The following is a 22,151-nucleotide window of genomic DNA, read 5'->3' as shown; positions in this document are numbered from 1 at the left end:
TGGAGTAACCAACACGGGATTGATGGCTCCCTCACATAAATTTCCACGAGGACAAGCATCTGTCCTGTTAGTTAACATCCTGTCCTGTTCACAGTGTTAACAAGCACGGTTAGTGCTTCTTCTACACATCCCTGTTAGTGTATCCTTCCTGCTGAAGGATACAATGTTCAGGGGTTCCTCCAGGTCAAATGATTGTTCTATGGGGCCTTATGAACTTGTGCAAAGCACTATTTTTTTCTCACAGTGTAAGCATAACAATTTTTTTTTTCTTTTCTGAGTGGTAAAGTCTCTATGTTCTGGCTACAGTCTTGCATACAAATCCCTCGTAAATTATTTTTCAAATTCTGAGGTTCATTAATTTAACTGAATCTGTTCCTAATTTTAATTAAATCTGCATTTCCCCCTACTGGGAGAAATAACTTTTGGAAAGATAGAAGCCACATTACCATATTGAAGAGAAAGGATCACAGAGCAAGACAGACATAAAAGATAAGCACAAACTCACAAGGCAGGTTTTCCTGTAAATTTATTTTCATACCAAAAAAATAACATTCAAAGGCAATGTTTTTATTGTATAGTATAAAATAACTTCCACTAAATTAAAAATGGAATTTCTTTGCCATAAGCCACTGATAACTTTTTCATTAAAAAAATTTACAATTTGCAGCACTTGTAGGAAAAAAACACCTGTTTAATAATTATATAAATACTCTTGACAGCCCAGTAGCCCATTATGTGTCTTTTTTGGCAATGTCAGCTTTCTAAAGTCAATTAGCTCCTAAATTTGAAAGGCACCTGGTGGCCAACATTCTGCTTATTATTCAAGGCATCCACTTTAATTTTTTTGCACAGACTTGACAAGTCTGAAAAATCTATTAAGTTAAAAAGAATGGAGAAATATAATACAGTTGATATTAACAAACAACATTTCTTCCCCTTAGCCGCAAGTTCTCCCCCAGGGGATTTACAAAGTGCACCAGTTAAATATGTCTGTACATTTAAAACATTAAATATGTCAACAGCAAGACAGTTTTAAATATTTTGAATCAAATACTATAGCACAAATATAATTTACAATACTTTGCACAGGAAACATTACACCTGAAATATAACTTTAGATATTATATAAAAATACATATATTCTTCTCTCCTCATTAGAAAAAGTATTTATTTGCAGGTTCCAGCAAGATGTAACAATTCAAAAGAATTTAACCCTTCAGATGGTCATCAGTTTGCAATTAAAAGACACCCTCTCCACTTCAACTGCATGGTGGTATATAACCAACAGATTATAGAGCCAGAGAATTAACCCCTCCCATTGCCCAAAGGCAGTTTTTCTCAAAGACAGCCATAACTCCTCCAATCTGCTTTAATTCTAGGAACTCATTACAAAATTTATGAACCATTATGTAAGAAAACCCTTAGATTTTTATACACCTTGAGTCCAACATCTCCCATTGGCTGTAAATATATTTGCTCCTTACAGAGTCAAAGGCATGGGTAGGGTCTTCTTGTACCCTTTGGGTCATAGCTCTGAGTAGTTTCACATACCTATATACATCTTTCTTGACTTGCTTTGGGAGTTTTCTATACATCCTAGGAAACACGGGAAAACTCTCCCCGACATGGGGCTCAATCTATATCTCGAACTTTAAAAGCCCCAAAGTATGTTGCATCTTGATCTGGATCCAGTAGTGAAGGGTTGGAGACCTCAATGCTTATTTTCTCGCCAGACCGTAGCTTAAAAAATCCTCCCACGTTTATGGAGTAAAAATGGAATTCAGAATTCCCCAACCAGTACTTGGTGCTTCCTCCTTTCATCAGAGTGTGAGAACTGGGGATTTTGATGCTGGTTTTGGTGACATATACCATCAGCTGAAGATAATTCGCACTGAGGTTTCCCGAAGTCTCATGATGTCGAAAGCAGATGTTGGCGTACAGGTAATAGAAGCCGTCTTGGTTAACTATCAGTTTCCCATTGCTGAAGGTCATGTTGGAGATCTTGGCCCAACCTCGGTCATGGTACCAGCAGGACAGAGTCACTTTGTGGGAACCTAAGCAACGGAGAAGCAAGTAATTTGAAACTTACTCCTGCAACGAGAAGCAAATCTTCACAATTCTGAGAGGTTGCAGAAAGACATACTGAGACGGTCATTGTTCCAATGGGAGAACAACCTCTCAAGATTTATTTTCTAAAAGGAAAGTACAAGTACATTAATATGTCCCTGTGTTGTCTGCTGGGCACCTGAGAGGGGACAAAGACACAATCTCACTTTTTCAAGGAGCCTACAGCACACAAAGGGTAAGCATGATATATGTTCAGACAGGAAGCAAGGCACGGGCCCTGATAAGAAAGGTGCGGATGCTGCAAAGGGAATTCAAAGGAAAGAGATTACTTCCTTCCAGAAGGATCAAGAATGATTTTGTTGGGCTTGTGTGCTCAGTCACTTCAGTCGAGTCCAGGACTCGACTTTTTTGCAACCCAGGACTGTAGCCCTCCAGGCTCCTCTGTCCATGGGACTTTCCTGGCAAGAATACTGCAGTGGGTTGCCCTTCCCTTCTTTGGGGGATCTTCCCAACCCACAGATCAAACCTGAGCCTTCTACATTGCAGACAGATTCTTTACCATTGAGCCACCAGCTACTGAGCCTAATAACCTAAAGAAGTAATAGGATTCAGCCTACAGAGCATAAAGGTCGAAGGAAGAGAATCAGCCAAAGGCAGCTGAATCAAGAAAGCAAAAAACAAGTATAGGAAGAGAATATCCAGATTTCACATAGCCCCACCTTCTCTTTTAATTCACAGAGAGAGGTATATAGAAGGAGCTGAAAATTTGGGTCACAGCAACTTTGACTAAAAAATCAAACTCTTAAACTCTATTCTCATCACCATTGATTCTCTCCTCCTCCAACAGCCTAAATGCCTCCCAATTTCACATGAATGAAAAGCTTCCCCTAGAGAAGTTCACAGAGAAAACATCCTTGGCATTGCCCTCCCCAGGTTCACAACTTCATGCAGTCTTTTGTAAAGACCAAAGAATGGTTAAAATGTCTTCTGAGAAACCAGAATTCTCCTTTAGCCCCTTCTCACACTTGAAATGTGACAACTGATCTTCATGCCCCTGTTTTTGGAGTAGTGGAAGTTTCTAGAAGTCTCCTAAATGTGTCCAATGCTTTGAATATTTCAGGTCTTTTATTGTATTTTACTAGGTCTTTAGAAATTGTTGTTGTTGCTGTTTAGTTGCTAAGTCATGTTCAACTGTTTTATGGCCCCATGGACTGTAGCCCACCCAGTTCCTGTCCACGAGATTTCCCAGGCAAGAATACTAGAGTAGGTTGACATTTTCTTCTCCACGGATCTTCCCAACTCAGGGATCAAACCTATGTCTTCTGCATTGGCAGGCTGATTTTTTTGCCACTGAGCCACCAGGGAAGCCCTTCTTTAAAAATTGTGACATGATAAATCCACGATAAACCCCATTAATCAAATATTTATATTTATGTGGATACCCATTATCCAACTGGAAAAGGTCTCATCTAGTGGAGAAAAAAGCTGTTATACTGTGGAAAATCCAAAGTTTTCCACCAGAGGATTTTGTAAATACTTGTGATAAATCAAGGTTGTCATCTGCTAGAATTCCAACAAGGCAAAACAGAGCCGAGGAGTCTCAGAATGGGGTTAGGAGAAGTTTCTGCAGCCAGGGAGAAGTTCTTTGCTGCCTGTCAGCCAAGAGAAATCAGTCCATGGAACTTACACTTAAAGTAAATTCCATGGATCCATCAGAGCTGACAACCCTTTGGTTAGAGTGGGTCCTTGGGTGAACCCTGTAGAATCAGAAATCCACACTAGCTACCTTTCAAGACTGGCCTGAATCCTCAGGAAATCGAGGTGTTCACATCATCTTTTTCTAGAACACCTCCAGAGGGCCACTGGGCAGCTGGAATATGGTCTGGGGACCTCAACACCAGGCTCTTCCTCCACCAGGAAGAAAAAAAAAAAGTGCAGGAGGATCCAAGCTGCAGTAGGGCCACTCATCCTTAGGCCTCAAAGGCAAAGAAGTCAATGCTTCCCATCCCTCTGTTCAGAAATAGGACAGATTTCCTGAACTGCACATCTTTTCCACAGGAGGGCGATACAGCGAGTCTGAGAAGCCATCCCAAGCACCGTGGCCTCCAGAACCAGCAGGACACTCACACTTTTTCATCCAAGGTCCTACTTCAGACCATCCCAGATGAATGCACCCCAAATATAAGTATCATTCCATGGTCCCAACTGAGTCAGAAATGAGACTCTCAGACTCTACTCATCACATCCTCATAAACACTGCTGCTGCTGCATCACTTTAGTCGTGTTCGACTCTGTGAGACCCCATAGACTCTGTGGGCTACCCTGATGGGGCAGCCCACCAGGCTCCCCCATCCCTGGGGTTCTCCAGGCAAGAACACTGGAGTGGGTTGCCATTTCCTTCTCCAATGCATGAAAGTGAAAAGTGAAAGTGAAGTCGCTCAGTCGTGTCCGACTCTAGCGACCCCACGGTCTGCAACCTACAGGCTCCTCTGTCCATGGGATTTTCTAGGCAAAAGTACTGGAGTGGGGTGCCATTGCCTTCTCCGATTCATAAAGACTAGCAAAGTTATTTCTCCGGGCTCGTAAACAGCCACCTAGTCCAATGACAAGCTAATAAAACTCAAGGTGTTTCCTATCTCAGATCAACAGATGGTTACCTCCTTCTTCCCCTACTTGTGTATTCAATCTTTTATCCAATCAATTATTGGCCTTATACTTCATCTTCCTTCCATGGTGGTCCTTAACAGAGAGCAAAGGAATGCCTAAGGTGAGGTCTATCCTCTCAATGGGATGGATCAGCTAGCCTTAGACCAAGGGCTGGGAGACAGGTCTGGGAAGGCAGGGAAGAATGTAGAAACCTTGACCGCCTGCCACTCTCATTGTTACCTCAAGTGGAAGGAGTATCCTAATTTCCTGCTCTACAGACTTACTCTTATCCATTCCCTGATCGATTCAGTCATTCAGTAAATATTTGACTGGTGCTTCCTATGGACATTCATTCTACCCATAATTAAGAATTATATCAAGCAGAGTACCCACAAGGCGCTTATGACTTAGAAGGGAAGAAAATAAGAAATGGGCACGCAAAATGAGAAATGTAACATTTTCATCTCTGCATGTCACATAACACATGGTTGAACTTCAGTTAAAGCAACTTGCAAGTGGAAGCTGCAGAAATTAATGGTGATCAGGTGAGTTCAGCCCAGTGACAGAGAACAGGGAGCACTTGGATCAAATGTGGATGGGCTGAGAAAAGGCAGAGTATTGTGAGCGAGAGAAACTGTTCAAGCAAAGAATGAAATGCACACAGTATGCAGAGGAGAGAGGAGAAAAGCCATCAGTGTCAACTGGAGGGCTCATGAACAGATACCAGGGGGAGAAAAGACAAGAAGAGCGCCCCCTTCAGGTTGGAGGACCTCACACGCAAGCCTGAGTTTCTCTCACTAGAGGACCTTCAGCCTTCCCAGCCTCCCCAACCCCGAGTCACTGCTATTAGCTATTAGAGAAGCCTCTCCAGATATTTAGCCTGAGCTCCCCTTAAGAAAGCCATGAATCCCGACCTCATGAAATACTCCCCAATGAAAAATCAAGAAGCTTTGAAATGTATCAGTATAAGGCAGATTCTGATTCGTTTCATATATGTAGATAAGTACAAATAAGTATGAAACGGCTCCTCTATCCACAGAATTCTCCAGGCCTCCTGCATTACAGGCAGATTCTTTACCATCTGAGCCACCAGGGAAGCCCATGGCTCAGATGGTAAAGAATCCACCTGCAGTGCAGGAAACCAGGACTTGATCTCTGGGTTGGGAAGATCTGCTTGAAGAGGAAATGGCAACCCACTACAGAATTCTTGCTGGAGAATCCCCATGGACAGAGGACCCTGGCGGGCTACAGTCTGTGGGGTTGCAAAGAGTAGGACACGACTGAACAGCTAAGTATGAAAAAGAGACCCCAAGTGAACATGCAAACGTAAAGCCATCTTTCTCCAAAGTATCCAATCCTAGTCAAATAGGAGATAAATGAACTCAAGGAGTCACTGAACTCAAATGAGTCCAGGAGCCAGAAGATCAAATTCTATTTTCTTAAACAGAAGCATACACTAGTTCATTTCACTCCATCTCAAGCTCAATAACCATCAGAAAATGTCCAGGAGTTTTGCCTTGTTTTTGGCAATGATTTGATGCTAGGTGCCTGGAGGGAGAGCTTTATAACTAAAACATGCTTGTCATTGCCAAATAGACTTTGGCACACAGTCTAATGCAATGTTTATCATATGCCATTTAAAATGAACCAAAAAGATAAATGCAGAGTGCATTCACAGCACACACAGATGATGGATCAGTATTAATTTGATTGCCTCTGCGAACATGCAAAATAGTTTTCCACTCAGAAAATTAGAACAGTTCCATAAGGCACATACACAGAGAGAGAGACAGAGAAAGAGTAAATTTGTTTTTGAAGCAAATATCTGGGACAGGAGAGAGAGTTGAGGAAAATCTTCTGAAAATCACAGAGTTGGTTGCTCACTTTCTATGTCTGCAGTCAGGCAAAATTCCTTTGTGCTCCATACTATTAAATATAATAGTGGCTTCAAAACTGTTTATTAAAACTTGGATTTTTTAAAGATTTAGCATTTCCCATATGGTCTTGATTCCTGGTTTTCATCCAGGCGGCCCAGGTTCAACTCCTGGTGTGGGAGTGGTAACATTTTGGGCTTCCCAGGTGGCTCAGTGGGTGAAGAATCTGCCTGCAATGCAGGAGACTCAGGTTTAATCCCTGGGTTGGGAAGATGCCCTGGAGAAGGGAATGGCAACCCACTCCAGTATTCTTGCCTGGAGAATCCCACGGACAGAGGAGCCTGGCGGGCTACAGTCCATGGGGTCGCAAAGAGTCAGACTCGATTGAAGTGACTGAGCACAGCACAGCACAAGAAAAATTTGCCCTGAATAATTTTTTGGAAAAAAAGAATATGTATAATTATTTAATTAAACTCTAAATAACAAATTGCATTCACTGAGTGCTTACTCTATGCTCATTTCCACATAAGCATGTTAGTACGTGAGCTGGTTAAATCTTCACAGCTGCTGCAGGAAGTAGATACTATTACCATCCCCTTGAAGAAGCTAACACCCAAAGGATTTCGATAATACACACATGGTCACCCAATCAGGAAGGAGTGCGGTGGGGCCTCAGACCCAGGCAGTCAGACCCGAGACACCTGCTATACAACTGCATTCATCTACTTCTTACAGGAAGGGAGGAACATAAGGACACTGAATGTACTTCCCTCCGACAAAGCCAACTGGCCACAAGGCACTTATGTGATAATCCACAGAGTAAAAAGCACAGACTTGGGAATCAGCTAGAGTGGAATTCAGTTTCTAAGCCTGCCCTGTTGTAGCCTGGATCAGGTAGCTTACACTCTGTGCATCTTGGTTTCCCTATTTGCAAAATCTGAACAATAATCGCTATTTTGCAGGGTTGTAGAATTAGAGATAGTTAGAAGTAAAGATAATGAACACGAAGCAAAATGCTTGACACATAGTGTGTATCCAATAAATAGTATAACGATAGTAATGTTCCATGTTAACTCTACTGTTGACTTAAAAAAATTTCACAACTGTGAGATTTGCAAGTTAAGTTTTATGCGAGCTAAGCTTTATTTGGGGCAAAATGAGGACTGCAGCCTGGGAGACAGCACCTCAGACAGCTCTGAAAAACTGCTCCAAAGAGGTAGCGGGAAGGTCAATATATATGATTTTGGAGAAGGGGGAGTTCAGTGCAATCAAGCACATATCTTTGCAAAAATTTTCTGTTAGTCACGAGGAGCTGAGGTCACCATGAAGGGATTTAGTGCGTTCCTAGATATGAAAAGATACACGTATCTAGCTCATAAAATCAGATCCTGAAAATATCTATCTATCTAAAGACCTGTTCTGCCAGTTTTCCCAGAGCACAGAGCGCCTCATTCCTGATCTCCACCCTGAACTCCCTTCAGGGGGTATTGAAGGCCAATAGCTATAACAGCAGGTGATCTAATCCTTGTAGAGGCAGATGGCAAGCGCCAATATGGAGTCAACACTGTTGTAAGGTTCTTTGTAATCTTTTTTAAGTTCACCTAGCCTCATGTGAAGTAACCATTGGGGATTGTATGATGGACTACATTGGGTAGATGTAGATGAAGAGCTCTGAGTCTTCTCTTTCCAAAAGAAAATCAGGTCTCCAGTCCACTGAGCTAAATATCTAGCCTGAAAAATAGTGATAACCCCCTGGAGAAAGAGTGTGTCTCATTTTCTAGAGGGCCCCTGCCTCTGAAATATCACTCTGCTAAGCTTCTACCTGGCACTCCGCAGGAGACGGCTGAGTATGACTGTATGTGTGCTCAGTCACTTCAGTCGTGTTCGACTCTCTGCGACCCTGTGGACTGCAGCCTGCCAGGCTCCTCTGTCATGGGATTCTCCAGGCAAGAACACTGGGGTGGGTTGCCATGCTCTGCTCTAGAGGATCTTCCCAGTCCAGGGATCAAACTCACATCTCCTACTTCTCCTGCATTACAGGTGGATTCTTTACCCACTGAGCCACCTGGGAAGCCCAGAGTATATGACTACCTGGAGGAATTCACGCACCTCACAGGCCAATCATGGGGATTTGTCAACTTTGGCCTGGATAAACAGAGATGAGTATACCAAGAGACCATTCTTCTCAGCTATACCACCTCACCTGGCAGTTGTTTAACATAAAGTCACTCTGATGGTCTGAAAAGAGAATATAGTGATGATGTGGATTCCTGCATGATTGAGAATCACTGTTTCCATGGTGTGGATGACAAACCAAAGACCAGATGACTTTTCTTCTGGTCTAGAAGTTACGGGCTCTCAAAATTTTGGTAACAGGCTAAGAATAGGTCTGAGTATTCAGTTGGGGTGACAAATGACTCTTGAAATATTGTTCAGGCTGGATGCAAACGGAACTTACCTGATGGGATGTCAGTGGCGTTAATCGTGAGATGGGCAAAGGGCTGAATCTCAGGTTTGTTCCTTCTGGCCAGATCTAACCATGAACCTTCCACCATGGCTGGAGATAAGAGAAGCCACGTTAGCCCAAGGAGGAGTCACCCTAGGGGTTTTCAAATATTTGTACAGGTCCACGCTTACCTTTTTCTGCTCTAATGTGCTGTGATTTAACAATATGTTGCATTTCCTGCAATAAAAAGAAAAAAAAAATCTTATTTATACACTCACTCTTTTGATAAGGCAGTTAAGAATTCAGGACTGTTAGACATACAATAAATTAATCCTCTTTCCCTCAAAATATGCCAAAAATACATAGGTAGTAAAATTTCTTGATGTTCTAAGTAGTCATCAGGGGAAGTTCATCTCCAAAGAATTATCTGATGTACTTAAAAAGTAGATTACACACATACTATTCAACAAAATACTTCGGACAGTAAGAGGAAATAAAAGACAGTGTAAATTATAAAACATGGAATCACCAAACATAATGAAACATTTGTAGCAAGTACACAAAGGAAGATGAAGTTAACTAGGAAAATAACAATTACCACAGAATGTATGACCCTCTTAAATCTTTAGGGAGGCTCTTTTTATGTCTATTTCATTAGTGAATTCCTGTTCTAACGTTGAAGCTCACCCCATAAGAAAGAGAAAGATGCCTGGCTCCCAGTGGTTAATTTTTTATTTTAAAAAGTCACAGTGTATTTAAAGTACTACATGGATGTCCAAGAGCTTTTAGATCACCAGTAATTAACTTAAAATATTGCCACAAGTAGAGGTGTAGAAGCTCAAGGCAGAAACAAAAAGAGCTCAAGTACATAAAAAGCATTGTCGTTGTTCAGTCGCTAAGTCGTGTCTGACTCTTGGCAATGTCATGGACTGTAGCCCACCAGGCTCCTCTGTCCACGGGATTTCTCAGACAAGAATACAGAGTGGGTTGCCATTCCCTTCTCCAGGGGCTCTTCCCGACCCAGGGATCGAACTCACGTGTCCTACACTGGCAGGCAGATTCTTTACCTCTGGCTACTGGGGAAACCCCACACAAAGAGTATAGGTAACTGCCTGTCTCTATTTGAGCCCTGACAGTGAAGGGTCCAGTAGGTAACTGCTGCTGCTGCTGCTAAGTCGCTTCAGTCGTGTCCGACTCTGTGCGACCCCATAGACGGCAGGCCACCAGGCTCCCCTGTCCTTGGGATTCTCCAGGCAAGAACACTGGAGTGGGTTGCCATTTCCTTCTCCAGTGCATGAAAGTGAAAAGTGAAAGTGAAGTCGCTCAGTCGTGTCTGACTCTTAGCGACCCCATGGACTGCAGCCCACCAGGCTCCTTCATCCATGGGGTTTTCCAGGCAAGAGTACTGGAGTGGGGTGCCATTGCCTTCTCCAAATCAAGACCTTAGCTCCTATTAAATAGTAAAGTGATGCAGATGAAACTTCAGGCTTTGACTTCAGGTCAAGTCCCTTCCCAGGCCCCTGGATGTACTAACATACATATTAACAACACCCCGACCACACGGGGCCTCTATTATAGGTGGTTGTGAAGATTCAATGAGCTCATACACGTAGGCACTTAGCAAAGGGTCTGGTAAAGCCATACATGTAAATACTACTAGAGGGACTTGCCTGGTGGTTGGGTGGTTAAGAATCCGCCTTGCAATGCAGGGGACACGGGTTCGACCCCTAGTCGGGGAAGTAAGATCCCACATGCGGAGAGGCAACACAGCCCTAAGCCCTAAGTGGTGCCACAACTATGCAGCCTGTTGCCACAAGGAAAGATCCCACATGGCACGATGACTAAGACCCGATGCAGACACATAAACAGATAAATAGATATTTTAAAAATAAATTATTAGTAATATTAACACTAGAAACACTCTGGAGAGAATCTGAATTTCTGTGTTATTGGGGTGATGATCCATGATAACTACCCCACCCTCCACAATGTTTAAAAGATGGGCCAGATAGCTCAAGTTCTTTGAGTGTGTGGAGACAAGGGCTTTGAGACAGATGATGGGTGGGTAGATAGAGGCAGAAACACAGTTTTTCAACTGCTAACGGAAGTGATAAAATTACACTGATTCTTCTGTTTGCCTTCAGGATCCCCAAGAGAGAAGAGCATTTAAGCTACTTTTATTTTTTAACTGGAGGATAATTGCTTTACAATAGTGTGTTGGCCTCTGCCACACATTAACATGAATCAGCCACAGGCATACACAGGTCCCCTCCCTCCTGAACACCCCTCCCACCTCCCTCCCCACCACGCCCCTCTAGGTCATCGCAGAGCGTGTATCTGGGTGGAGCTCCCTGTGTCACCCAGCACGTTCCCACTTGCGATCTATTTTACATATGGTCATGTATCTGTTTCTGTGCTATTCTCTCCATCCGTCCCACTCCCTTCTTCCCCTGAGAGAAAGACAAATATCACATATTAATTCATGCATGTGGAATCTAGAAAGACGGTACTGATAAATCTGTTTGCAGGGCAGCAATGGAGATGCAGACATGGAGAATCTTATTTTTAAAGGCCCTTGGAGGACACAGCAGCGCTGTCTTCAATTACCTGTTCTAACGGCCTAAAGAAGTTACACGCAGTGTGACTAACTTTCTTTTTTTTTGCGCATTGGGATCTTTTTAAAAAAATTTTATTGGTGTATAGCTGCTTGACGCTGCTGTGTTAATTTCTCCTGTACTGCAAAACGAACACATATCCATAAATCCCTTCCCTTGTGGACGTCCTTCCTCTTCAGGTCACCGCAGAGCATTCAGTAGATCCCCTGCGCTGTACAGTGGGTTCTCATTAGTTACTTTATTCACAGTATTGATAGTGTATGTATGTCAGTCCCAGCCTCCCACTTCCTCCCATCCTCCCCTTTCCCCTTTGGTATCCATAGATCTGTTTTCTGACTTTTAGTGGAAACTTTTCAGCCTCATCCAGGACTACCTGCTGCCCTTATTGCTCAGGGCACTGCTCTGCACAGTTCTGGGGCAAATGGTGGCTGGTCCTTTGGGGCTGTCCAGTGGTCCTCACCAGGCCCTTTCCTTCTCCCACTCCATCCAAGATTTATTTCTCTCCCCTGCTGACTGCCCATCCCTTGACTCTCTTCTCATGATCTCTGGGTTCCCAATGGGATCCTGATTTCTGGAATTTCCTAGCCTTCCCTGCAATCTCAACAAAGATTTATACATGCACAACCTACCTATTTTACAGTGTGTGTGTATTTATGCATTTATATATACACAATGATACACTGTATACATCTGTTACAAATGTGTAATATATTGCATACATAATGTATCTTTATTCATTATATATATTTATACATATAAAGTGAAGATACATATTGGGTGGGCCAAAAAGTTTGTTCAGATTTTTCTGTACCATCTTATGGATGAAACTTTTGGCCAACCCAATATATGAAATGTTTACTATACAGTGTATATAGCTTTACATATTTACGATTAAATATATCTTTATACATTGTGCATCTCCTTATCTATTTCTCTAGGTGTCTATAACGTACCTTCATCTGATTACTACCTCTGAGAAGACGGAATAGGAGTCGGAACCTGGGTGACAGGAGTTCAGAGACTTCAAGCTGCCTCTCATTCTCCCTCTAGCCCTGATGGACCTCATCATCAGAAGGAAGAGGGGGGAACGGGGTTCAAGACAGCGAAGTAGAAAGACGCGTACTCATCTCCTGCCGGAGCCCCAAAATCACGTTGAAAAGGAGGTTGGGGATGGAAGAAGGGAGCAGCACCCGGTGTGACACAGGCCTGCGAACGCCTGCCTGCTGGGAGCTTTCCTATTGAGAAGAACACATTTATTCTTGAGAAAGACAAGGAGAGAACCATTGTGCTAGCTCCAAGGTTCTCAGCCTTGAATGTGAAGCCTGACTTCCCAGGGGTGGAGTCTGAGAATGCGCATTTCTCGCAGGTGAGCTGGCGTGGCTGACCTGGGGCCTCCATTTGAGAAGAGCAACCCCACTCCCATCCCCAAAGACTTCAGAGATGTGCACCTCTGAGAGTTTCTCAAAGCTTGAGACCAGGCCAGAGACACAGCAGACAAAAGTCACTGATTAAGTGGGCAGGGAAAGTTTGTTCTCTCCCACCCGGGAATGAACTTCTGTCCATTTAATCAGCAGCTGCTAGGTCAGTGCTGTCATAGAATCTCTTTATTACAAGAAAATGCAATAACCAGAGCCATTCTGAAGCACTTTCAATGTTTGCTTTAAAAAAAAAAAAAAGTGTCATGACCCAGGATGAATTAAAACTCAAGCAAAAGACCCATGAGGTAATGCTGCTTTCATGTTATACAATTTTGGGTATCCAAGAATTGCAGTTTCTTCTCAAAAGCCATACAGGTTTCTCAAAAACCATCCACATGAAAAGCAAAGTACAAAAAATGTAGACTCAATGTCTGTTCTTATATTCTTACCCCACCTCCAATCTTTTGAACTCTAAGATCATTCTTATTTATGTGTACACATTAACCATGAACATAACAAAGAGACTACAGTTTGGGGGTGCCCTGGCCCAACTCCAGCCAGTCTAACTCAGTTAGTCTGATATTGACTTGCTGGATTTTCTTTTTTTTTTTTACAGTAATCTCCCCAGGTGATTCTAATATGTAGCAGGCATAGAGAAACATTACTATTTGAGCATTTCCATGAATGGTGGTTTGGTGAGAGCTCTATTTAGTCATTGATTATATTCTCACAATTTATCTGGGAAATCCCACAGACAGAGGAGCCTGCTGGGCTACAGTCCATGGAGTCACAAAGAGTCAGACATGACTGAGCACGCACATGCTCCTCTTTAGAAGACTATACTCTAGGAGGCTGGCAGGAAAGTATCAGTGGCCTGTGATGGAGTTCTGGACATGCTGCCCCCAAATATAGTGATTTATATGATTTTGAGAAATGGTGGATGCAGGAAGAACTTCTTGGCCTCCCTCTTCTCCCTGAAGCAGGTCATAGACCCTCAGGTGAGAGGTACCTTCCCCATCTGGAAGAAGGGAGCCTCTTCATCTCTTAAGATGGGACAACACCCAGAGGAAACTGAAGGAGAATGGACACGTGTATGTATAGTTGAGTCACTTTGCTGTCGATCTGAAACCATCACAACATTGTCAATCGGCTATGTGTGCGTGCCTGCTAAGTTGCTTCCGTCAGGTCTGACTTTCTGCAACCCCTTTCTGTAGCCCACCAGGCTCCTTTGTCCAGGGGATTCTACAGGCAATAACACTGGAGTGGGTTGCCATGCCTTCCTCATTAATCAACAACTATATGCCAATATAAAATAAAAAGTTCAAAAAAAAAGTTTATGCAATTTTCATATAAAGGAACAAAGACTATGTGGATAACAAATACTGAAAAAATCATATTACAGAGCTGTGTCTGAGGTTAATTAACAAAAACATTATCCTATTTTTTTCCTATTTGGGAGAAAAAGTGATTGCTGCAAGATCCGGCTTAAATATGAAAAAAAAAATGAAGGAACGGGCCTTGCTGAGTTTCCCCCAGTGTACCACCCTTCACTGAGACCCTGTCCTGTCCCATTTTTTCCCTACACCTTTCCACTCTTCATCAAACTGAGTATAAAACCCACTCCGCTTAACTATTCCCGTGGGTCTTCATTTCCTTATGAAGGCTCCTGTGTCACATAAAACCTACATTAAATAAACTGGGATGGCTTCTCTTATTAACTTGTCTTTTGTCAGTCTAATTTATAGGACCCCCACTGGTGAACCTAAGTGGGGAGAGGGGGAAAGAGTCTTTTTTTTCCCCCTCTCGCCCACCTGGACCAGGGGATCTGACAAAAAGGAACCTCAACATCAGGAAATACGGTCTCAGAATTCCTGGGATGGAGGGAGGGAGTCTTCAGAGAACAGCAGGCTCAGAACCTGCCAGAGGAGTTCAGAGCTTGCCTGTCGGGTGGAGGAGCCTCCAGACTCAGTCAGGCAGGCCCTGGGCGTGGGGGCCTCACATCTCCAGTAGTGACTCCATCAAGGTCCCGCCACAGAGCAGGGCCACCCTGGTCCCTTTTCTCAAAGCTCAGATACTTGACTATGTACATACCATGCAGTTCTCTCTTGAATGGCCTCCTAATATTCTTAATTTTCAAGATTATAGGAGACTCTTCTGAAGGAGTACAATTCTATTTATCTCCCAAGCTTTGCATTTACATTTATTTTCATCCACAGCCGTCCTCTCCTTTTGTCACATTAATTAGAGTGTTTTAAAATTCGCAGAGTTCTTTAGTCCTAAATCTTATCATTCCGACACTGCTTCTGGTTTCTTTGAATTCAGAAAGATCTGATCTGTCTAATTTGGGGAAGACACTACAAAGAACATCCAAACTCCTTTCCTCTGAACAAATTATTCACATAAAAGAGATCTTTTAAGGAATGTTTTATGGGTTTTATCTTATTTTAAACCCAGCTGTAATTTTTTTTTTTTTTTTTTTAGTTAACTCCCTGGACACACATTGAGAAATGGAATATTTCCTGCTGGATCAGTAAACAAGGATGTTCATAGTCCCGGGAGATCGCAGCCACTCCCGCTGATGAGCGGATGAGCCCTGAGGGAGCTCAGAAAGCAAAGAACACCAGGCGGCAGCGTGCCCCGTGGTGAGAAACTCAGGGCGGGAAATGCAGCCACACCCTGTGGCGAGACACTCAGGGCAGGAAAACGGGAGCGCGGCCCCAGATGACAGGGTGAAAAGCGAAAGCAGGAGCCTCTCACTCTTTGAGACCCTGTGGACGGTGGCCCACCAGGCTCCTCTGTCCACGGAATTCTCCAGGCAAGAATCCTGCAGCGGGTACCATTCTCTTCCCCAGGGGATCTTCCGGACCTAGGGGTTGAACCTGAGTCTCCTGCACTGCAGGCAGATTCCTTAGCTGCTGAGCCACCAGGGAAGCCCCAGAGCTGAGGGGCATATCAAGGGAATGATTTGAGTGACCCAGACTCTTGCATCTTCTCATACACAGGAAAGCGCTAAGTGCCTAAACTTCAGTTATCTGTCTCCTTTAATTAGCATTAATTGTTTGACGTTCAGACTCCCAGCCCTTCGTTGCAAAACTTCTGTATAACCTGGCTCCTCCCTTCGCCTCCTCAGGGCAGTTCTCTCGCGGTCATGTGAGATGCTGTCTCCAGGCTTGAGGTCCTAAAAATTCCCACTGAATAAAACGTAACTCTCCACTTCTAGGTTGGGAATCGTTTTTAAGTTGACACACACAGTACAATCATAGGTTGTCTCCCTCCTGTCATCCAGAATGCCCACAGCTATGCATAAAGAAGTATAGAGAGGTTTGACACGCCTCCCAGCGAACAGCCTCCAGCAGAAGCCAGAAACAGTCTCCAGGGTGAGAAAGCTGGGCAGACCGCCCTCTCTATCTTCTGCTGGCTGAGAACTCCTAAAGAAAAACCAGCGTCCTGTTCCCCAGGAACATCGGCGATCTGCCTTCTCAGAAGAGAGCATGTTTAGCATCTGTCACATTCAAGGACAAAGAGACCTACCCCCTGGCTTCCAAAACCTACTCAGGACTGGTAGGATCTTACCTGTAAGTTCCTAGGAAAATCCCATGCATGAATGAACTTATATTTATGGTCACACTATAACAAGAAGGCTTTTCAGCTAATTTATGCATTTTTAAATAAGCATAATTTGCGTCTAAATTGTGAGAGCTTCATTTAACCCTTCAAAACGGGACAAAAAAGAAAAACCGAACTACTGGTAGACAGCCAAAGAAATCACTGCCAATTCAAGAATAAAAGAAATCCTCTGACATGCTGCCACCTAGTGGACACTGTCTAACATTGACAAGCCAGACTGCAGGTTTCAAACTGCCTTCTGCCCCAACTCCACAAAGTTCTAAAAACAATAGATGATGAGGAAATTACCAAACATTTTGAAAATCTCCTTGTGGTATTTTCCTATTTAGACTGCACTGACTTTTTCATCTTTGCCGTCACAGTACATTTGGACAAGAAAACAACCGGTATGATATTTCCTTTTTCTTTAATTTCCACTTTTTATTTCACTCAGAGAAAAATGTTGGGATTTCACAATTTCTCCTTCAAGAAAGACAGTACACAAAAGATCAATAGGATTGTGTAACTGTGGTCTCTAGGATGGCTTCTCTTCAACTTCCGCCTTAATTCAACATCTAAGTACGATTCCCGGGAGTGTGATGGGGAGACTGTTGTGCCAGGCGCCCCTGAACATCTTACAATATTTTCGGATCATTTTGCCAAAGAGAAGTAGGGGAGAGACATCCCAGAACTGGCTCAATCTTGATATATCAGAACCACTCCATAAGAATAAATATAAACACCTGTCAGCATTTTCAGCTCCTTTTGAGCAGTCATGGGAATTTTGCTCCAGGTTATTTAAACATTGACAGCAAACGCTCAACCCAGCCTCTGCAAACTCAGCTGGATAACCGCCCCCAACAAGACTTTGAGAGCCTTCCAATTCAAGAGTGAACGTTATTAATTTGGTCTTATAAAATCATATGGATAAACAGATACAAATCTTCACTGAGGATACTCCCAACTGTAAAGATAACCCTGAGAAAAGTCAAGTCGCTGGAGTCTGGTCTCATCAGACTAAAGAGCCCACCTGCGCATTGTGATGTGACTTGCGCCATCCATGCGGTACCTGTCAGTCAGAGCGCAGGAGGAGCAATTTGTCTAGCCAGATGCTTCCGGAAGCCACTGGCACCAGCTCCTAGCTGGGGTCTCAGGTGGCTGCCTCCCTCTGCAATCCCAAAGGCAGCTGCAGGGACATCTGGCTGGTTGAACAAGGATTTAACACCCCGTTTGCCAGATATAATACAGGGTTCATACACTTGTTAACATATGTAATGCATTCATTTTAACATCTTAATGATACCCTTCCTGTAATTCTTCTCCAACCTAGTTACGAGAATAGTGTATTCATCAGCCGAGTTAGCACATGAATGCCACACGAGGGTTGTTTCTGGAAATGAATAGCCAGTTTCCTATTCCTGCAGAGAAATCCTGCAGACTTGCACCTTGCAAAGAGCTCAGAAATCCATCCTCATCCCTCCAGCCAGAGGACCACTGCCTTCCTTCAAGCCGTCATCATTTCTCACTGCTGCTGCTGCTGCTAAGACGCGCCAGTCGTGTCCGACTCTGTGCGACCCCATAGACTGCCGCCCACCAGGCTTCCCCATCCCTGGGGTTCTCCAGGCAAGAACACTGGAGTGGGTTGCCATTTCCTTCTCCAGTGCATGAAAGTGAAAAGGGAAAGTGAAGTCGCTCTGTTGTGTCCAACTCTTCGAGACCCCATGGACTGCAGCCCACCAGGCTCCTCCGTCCATGGGATTTTCCAGGCAAAAGTACTAAATCGGGGTGCCATTGCCTTCTCCAAAGTTACTATAATAGCCTCCTACCCCCTCTTCTGGGCTCCTGCTTTCCTCAAACCAGCCCAATGCTGCTAGAGCGAGTGTCAGAAAGTCTGAAAGGGAGCAAGGCCGTTGCCTTCTATTTTCTTAAAAATTAAAAAAAAAAAATCTTATTGAAATACAGTTTACTTACAATGTTGTTGTTAGTTTCAGGTGTGCAGCAAAATGATTCGGATACTATATATCTATACATAGATATATATGTGTGTGTTTAGTCGCTAAGTCCTATCCTACCCTTTGTGACCCCAGGTTTCCCTGTCCTCCACTATCTCCCGGAGTTTGCTCAAACTCATGTCCATTGAGTCAGTGATGCCATCCAACCATCTCATCCTCAGCTGCCCCCTTCTCCTCTTGCCTTCAACCTTTCCCAGCATCAGGGTCTTTTCCAATGAGTTGGCTCCTAGCATCAGGTGTGGATAAACATTTTCAGATTCTTTTCTCTTATAGGTTACTACAAGATACTGAGTAACATTCCCTATCCTACACAGTAGGTCCTTGCTGGTCATCTGTTTTATATATAGTAGTGTGTATATGTTAATCTCAAACTCCTAACTTATCCCTCCCCTGTCTTTCCCAGTTGGTAACTGTGGGACCCAAGGATAAAAGAGCAGATAAAACTAAGGAGGGTCCTGGAATGCAGGAACGGATAAACTGGACCCTTATCATCCTTCCCTCCCCCGTGTTGTAACTATTAATGGATTTCAGTCTCCTGAGTGGTATAACCTGTCTCCCCTCTTACCTTTGCCTTACTCTTCCCCCAACTCAGTATATATGCCTCATCCAATAGCAAATGACCCGCAAGACCCCTACCCCACTCCTTGTATCCCGGGTATAAAAGTGGACTAAGGAGCCTTGTTCAACGTCAGTTCTCCCTTGAGCCGGCCCGCTGTTCTAACAGTGTCTCCTATTCTAATAAACTTTATTTCCCTCTCATTCTGCCTCATGCCTGGAAATTCTTTTCCAACCCGCGCCCAGACCACGACAGTAACCATAAGTTAGTTTCCTATGTCTATGAGTCTATTTCTGTTTTGCAAATAAATTCATTTGTATCTTTTCTTTAGATTCCACATATAAGCAATATCATATGGTATTTGTCTTCCTCTGTCTGACATTTCATTTAGTATGATAATCTCTGGGTCTATCTATCCATGTTGCTGCAAATGGCATTATTTCATTCTTTTTATGGCCAAGTAATATTATGGCCAAATTATATATATTGCCCAATTATATACAAATATATATATGGGCAATTAATATAAATATTAATATTTATGGCCAAAGTAATATTCTGCTGTGTATATGTACCACATCTTCATCCGTTCCTCTATTGATGAAGTCCCTTCTCTTCTGAAAACCCTCCAGGGGCTGCGGGCAGACTTGAGCAACAAGTCTAATTCCCAACCTGGGCCATGCATGACTGGGCTGGTTACCACCCCAGGCTCTCCTGCCACTCCTCCCCTGCATCCCCAAAGCCCATCACCCTTGAGAACACTCTGGGTGTTCAAGCCACATGGCACCACTTCAGAGTCATCTCCTGCAGGTCTCCTGCGCTTCCATCCATGCAGACTTGGCACACAGCTCCTCCCCTGGAGAGAGATCTTACTGTCTTATCGAGAGCTCATCTTTAGTTGCAAAGATTTTATTTCCATGGCATTCTTGGCTCACAAAGCACAGAAAGAATAACCACCAGATGCTATGGAACAACAAAAGAGACAGGATTGGTTTTTTTTAGGCCGAGCTACCTGGCACGTGGGCTCTAGTTCCCTGATGAGGGGTTGAACCCACGCCCCCTACACTGACACTGGACCACTGCCAGGGAAGTCCAAGAGACAAGGTTAGGGTTGATTTACAATCGATGTCTCAGCCCCTCTTTGTCCCTCCGCTAATGCTCGCTTTGGAATTTCTAATCCACAGGATGTCGGGGGACACTTTGTATGCACCTGCATGGAGCCGGAGACCTCCTGGCTTGTTGTGAAGAGTCAATGGTTAAGACTCTGAAAACACCTCAAGGCAAAGAACTTTAAGGACAGGAGCCATTAAGGGGTTCCCTGATGCCGGCAAAGATTGAAGGCAAAAAAAGTGGGCGGCAGAGGATGCGATGGTTGGATGGCATCCCTGACTCAACGGACATGAATTTGAGCAAACTCTGGGAGATGGTGAAGGACCGCGAGGCCTGGCGTGCTGCCCTCCATGGGGTCGCAAAGAGCCAGACACGACTTGGGCAACTGCACACCACCACCTAAACGTCTGTTATTCAGGCAGAGTGGAGCCTGTGCTTCCAGGCCCAGAGCCCCTGGGGGTACCGGCCGCCAGGACCAGGGCAGGAGCACTAGGAAGGGGGCGGGGCAGCTCCACCCATCCCCCTGGGGTGGGGGTGAGGGGTGAGGGGTCCAGGGCTCCGAGAGTGTCTGGGTCGGGGCGGGGGGAGATACGACAGATGCCCCACTAACCCTGAAGGTAAGAGCCATCTCAGACCTGAATTTGTAATTTGACCCTTTGTTCCCTAAAATTTGTTATTTTTAACCAAACACTATTGCTTTAAAAAGTTCTCTCTCCTAGACAATTGGGGTAGCGGGGGTGGGAGGGAGGCTCAACAGGGAAGGGATGTTACGTACACATATGACTGATTCACTTCGCAGTACAGCAGAAACTAACGTGACATCATAAAGCAATTGCTGTTGTTCAGTTGCCCAGTCGTGTCCAACTCGAGACCCCACGGACTGCAGCACTCCCGGCCCCCCGGCCCTCACCATCTCCTGAAGCTTGCCCAAGTTCATGCCATCCAGCCATCTCATCCTCTGACATCCTCTTCTTCTGCCCTCAATCTTTCCTAGCATCAGGGGCTTTTCCAATGAGTTGTCTGTTGACATAAGATGACCAAAATACTGGAGTTTCAGCCTCAGAATCAAACCTTCCAACTATAAGGCAACTATCCTCCAATAAAAAAAAAAATCCCTCAAAGCCAAACAGGGGTTCTGCCTCTCCACCCTCACGCAGCCCATTCTGAATCTCCTCATCTCTGTCTCCTCACTGAATCACCCACCCCAGCCATGACCATCCCTGGAAATTCCCAGGGAAGAGCTTTACCAAGATGTGGACCAGTCTCCTCCTCCCCCACTAAGTACAGTTGGTGAGCGGGGGCTCATTTCTCCCAGAAGAGGCTGCTGATTGGAAAAGACATGTCTTTGCACACAGATAATGGACTCTACCCACCGAAGGGCTGAAGAATACAATGCCCTTGTTTTCCTAAAACAGAGTGATGCCTTCCTGGCCGGGCGATGGCTATACTGGGAATAGAAAATTAGTTTTTATTGTTTAACCTTCATGGTTTAAATGAGGAAGTTTCTGCTACAGTTAAAGGTCCCCTCGAGTTTTCATAAAGTGGCCTTATGACAGCAATATTAGTCTTCATAAAGAGCTCAATTTTAAAATGTCTTGCGCTAGGGTACTTGTTACAAAGTTTCATCTAAGGGCTTAGCCGACTGACTGCAGTGGAGCATCTTGGGCTAACTGTGCTATTTACTGCATCTCTGCTCTCTTTTCCACTTTTATGTTTTGATTAATTAATTCATTCTTTACTTCTGGCCATCCTGGGTCTTTGTTGCTGTGCACAGACTTTTCTCCAGCTGCGGCGAGCAGGG

General features: G+C 44.1%; 1 protein-coding gene across 1 annotated transcript in view; it reads right to left on the bottom strand.

Moving 5' to 3' along the window:
* Positions 1-562: 562 nt before the first annotated feature.
* Positions 563-22,151, bottom strand: part of TNFSF11 (TNF superfamily member 11) — a 42,075-nt gene continuing 20,486 nt past the window's right edge. Inside the window, exons 3-5 of the mRNA XM_061434493.1 lie at positions 9,225-9,270; positions 9,046-9,144; positions 563-2,054 (exon numbers count right to left, since the gene is read on the bottom strand). Of these exons, the coding sequence (XP_061290477.1) occupies positions 1,633-2,054; positions 9,046-9,144; positions 9,225-9,270 (567 nt within the window). The 3' untranslated portion in view covers positions 563-1,632. The remainder of the gene's footprint in view (positions 2,055-9,045; positions 9,145-9,224; positions 9,271-22,151) is intronic.

Source organism: Bos javanicus, chromosome 12 (assembly GCF_032452875.1).
Source record: "Bos javanicus breed banteng chromosome 12, ARS-OSU_banteng_1.0, whole genome shotgun sequence".
Lineage (NCBI taxonomy): Eukaryota > Metazoa > Chordata > Mammalia > Artiodactyla > Bovidae > Bos > Bos javanicus.
Note: the sequence above shows the minus strand (reverse complement) of the source record. Positions and strands in the feature narration are given on the sequence as shown.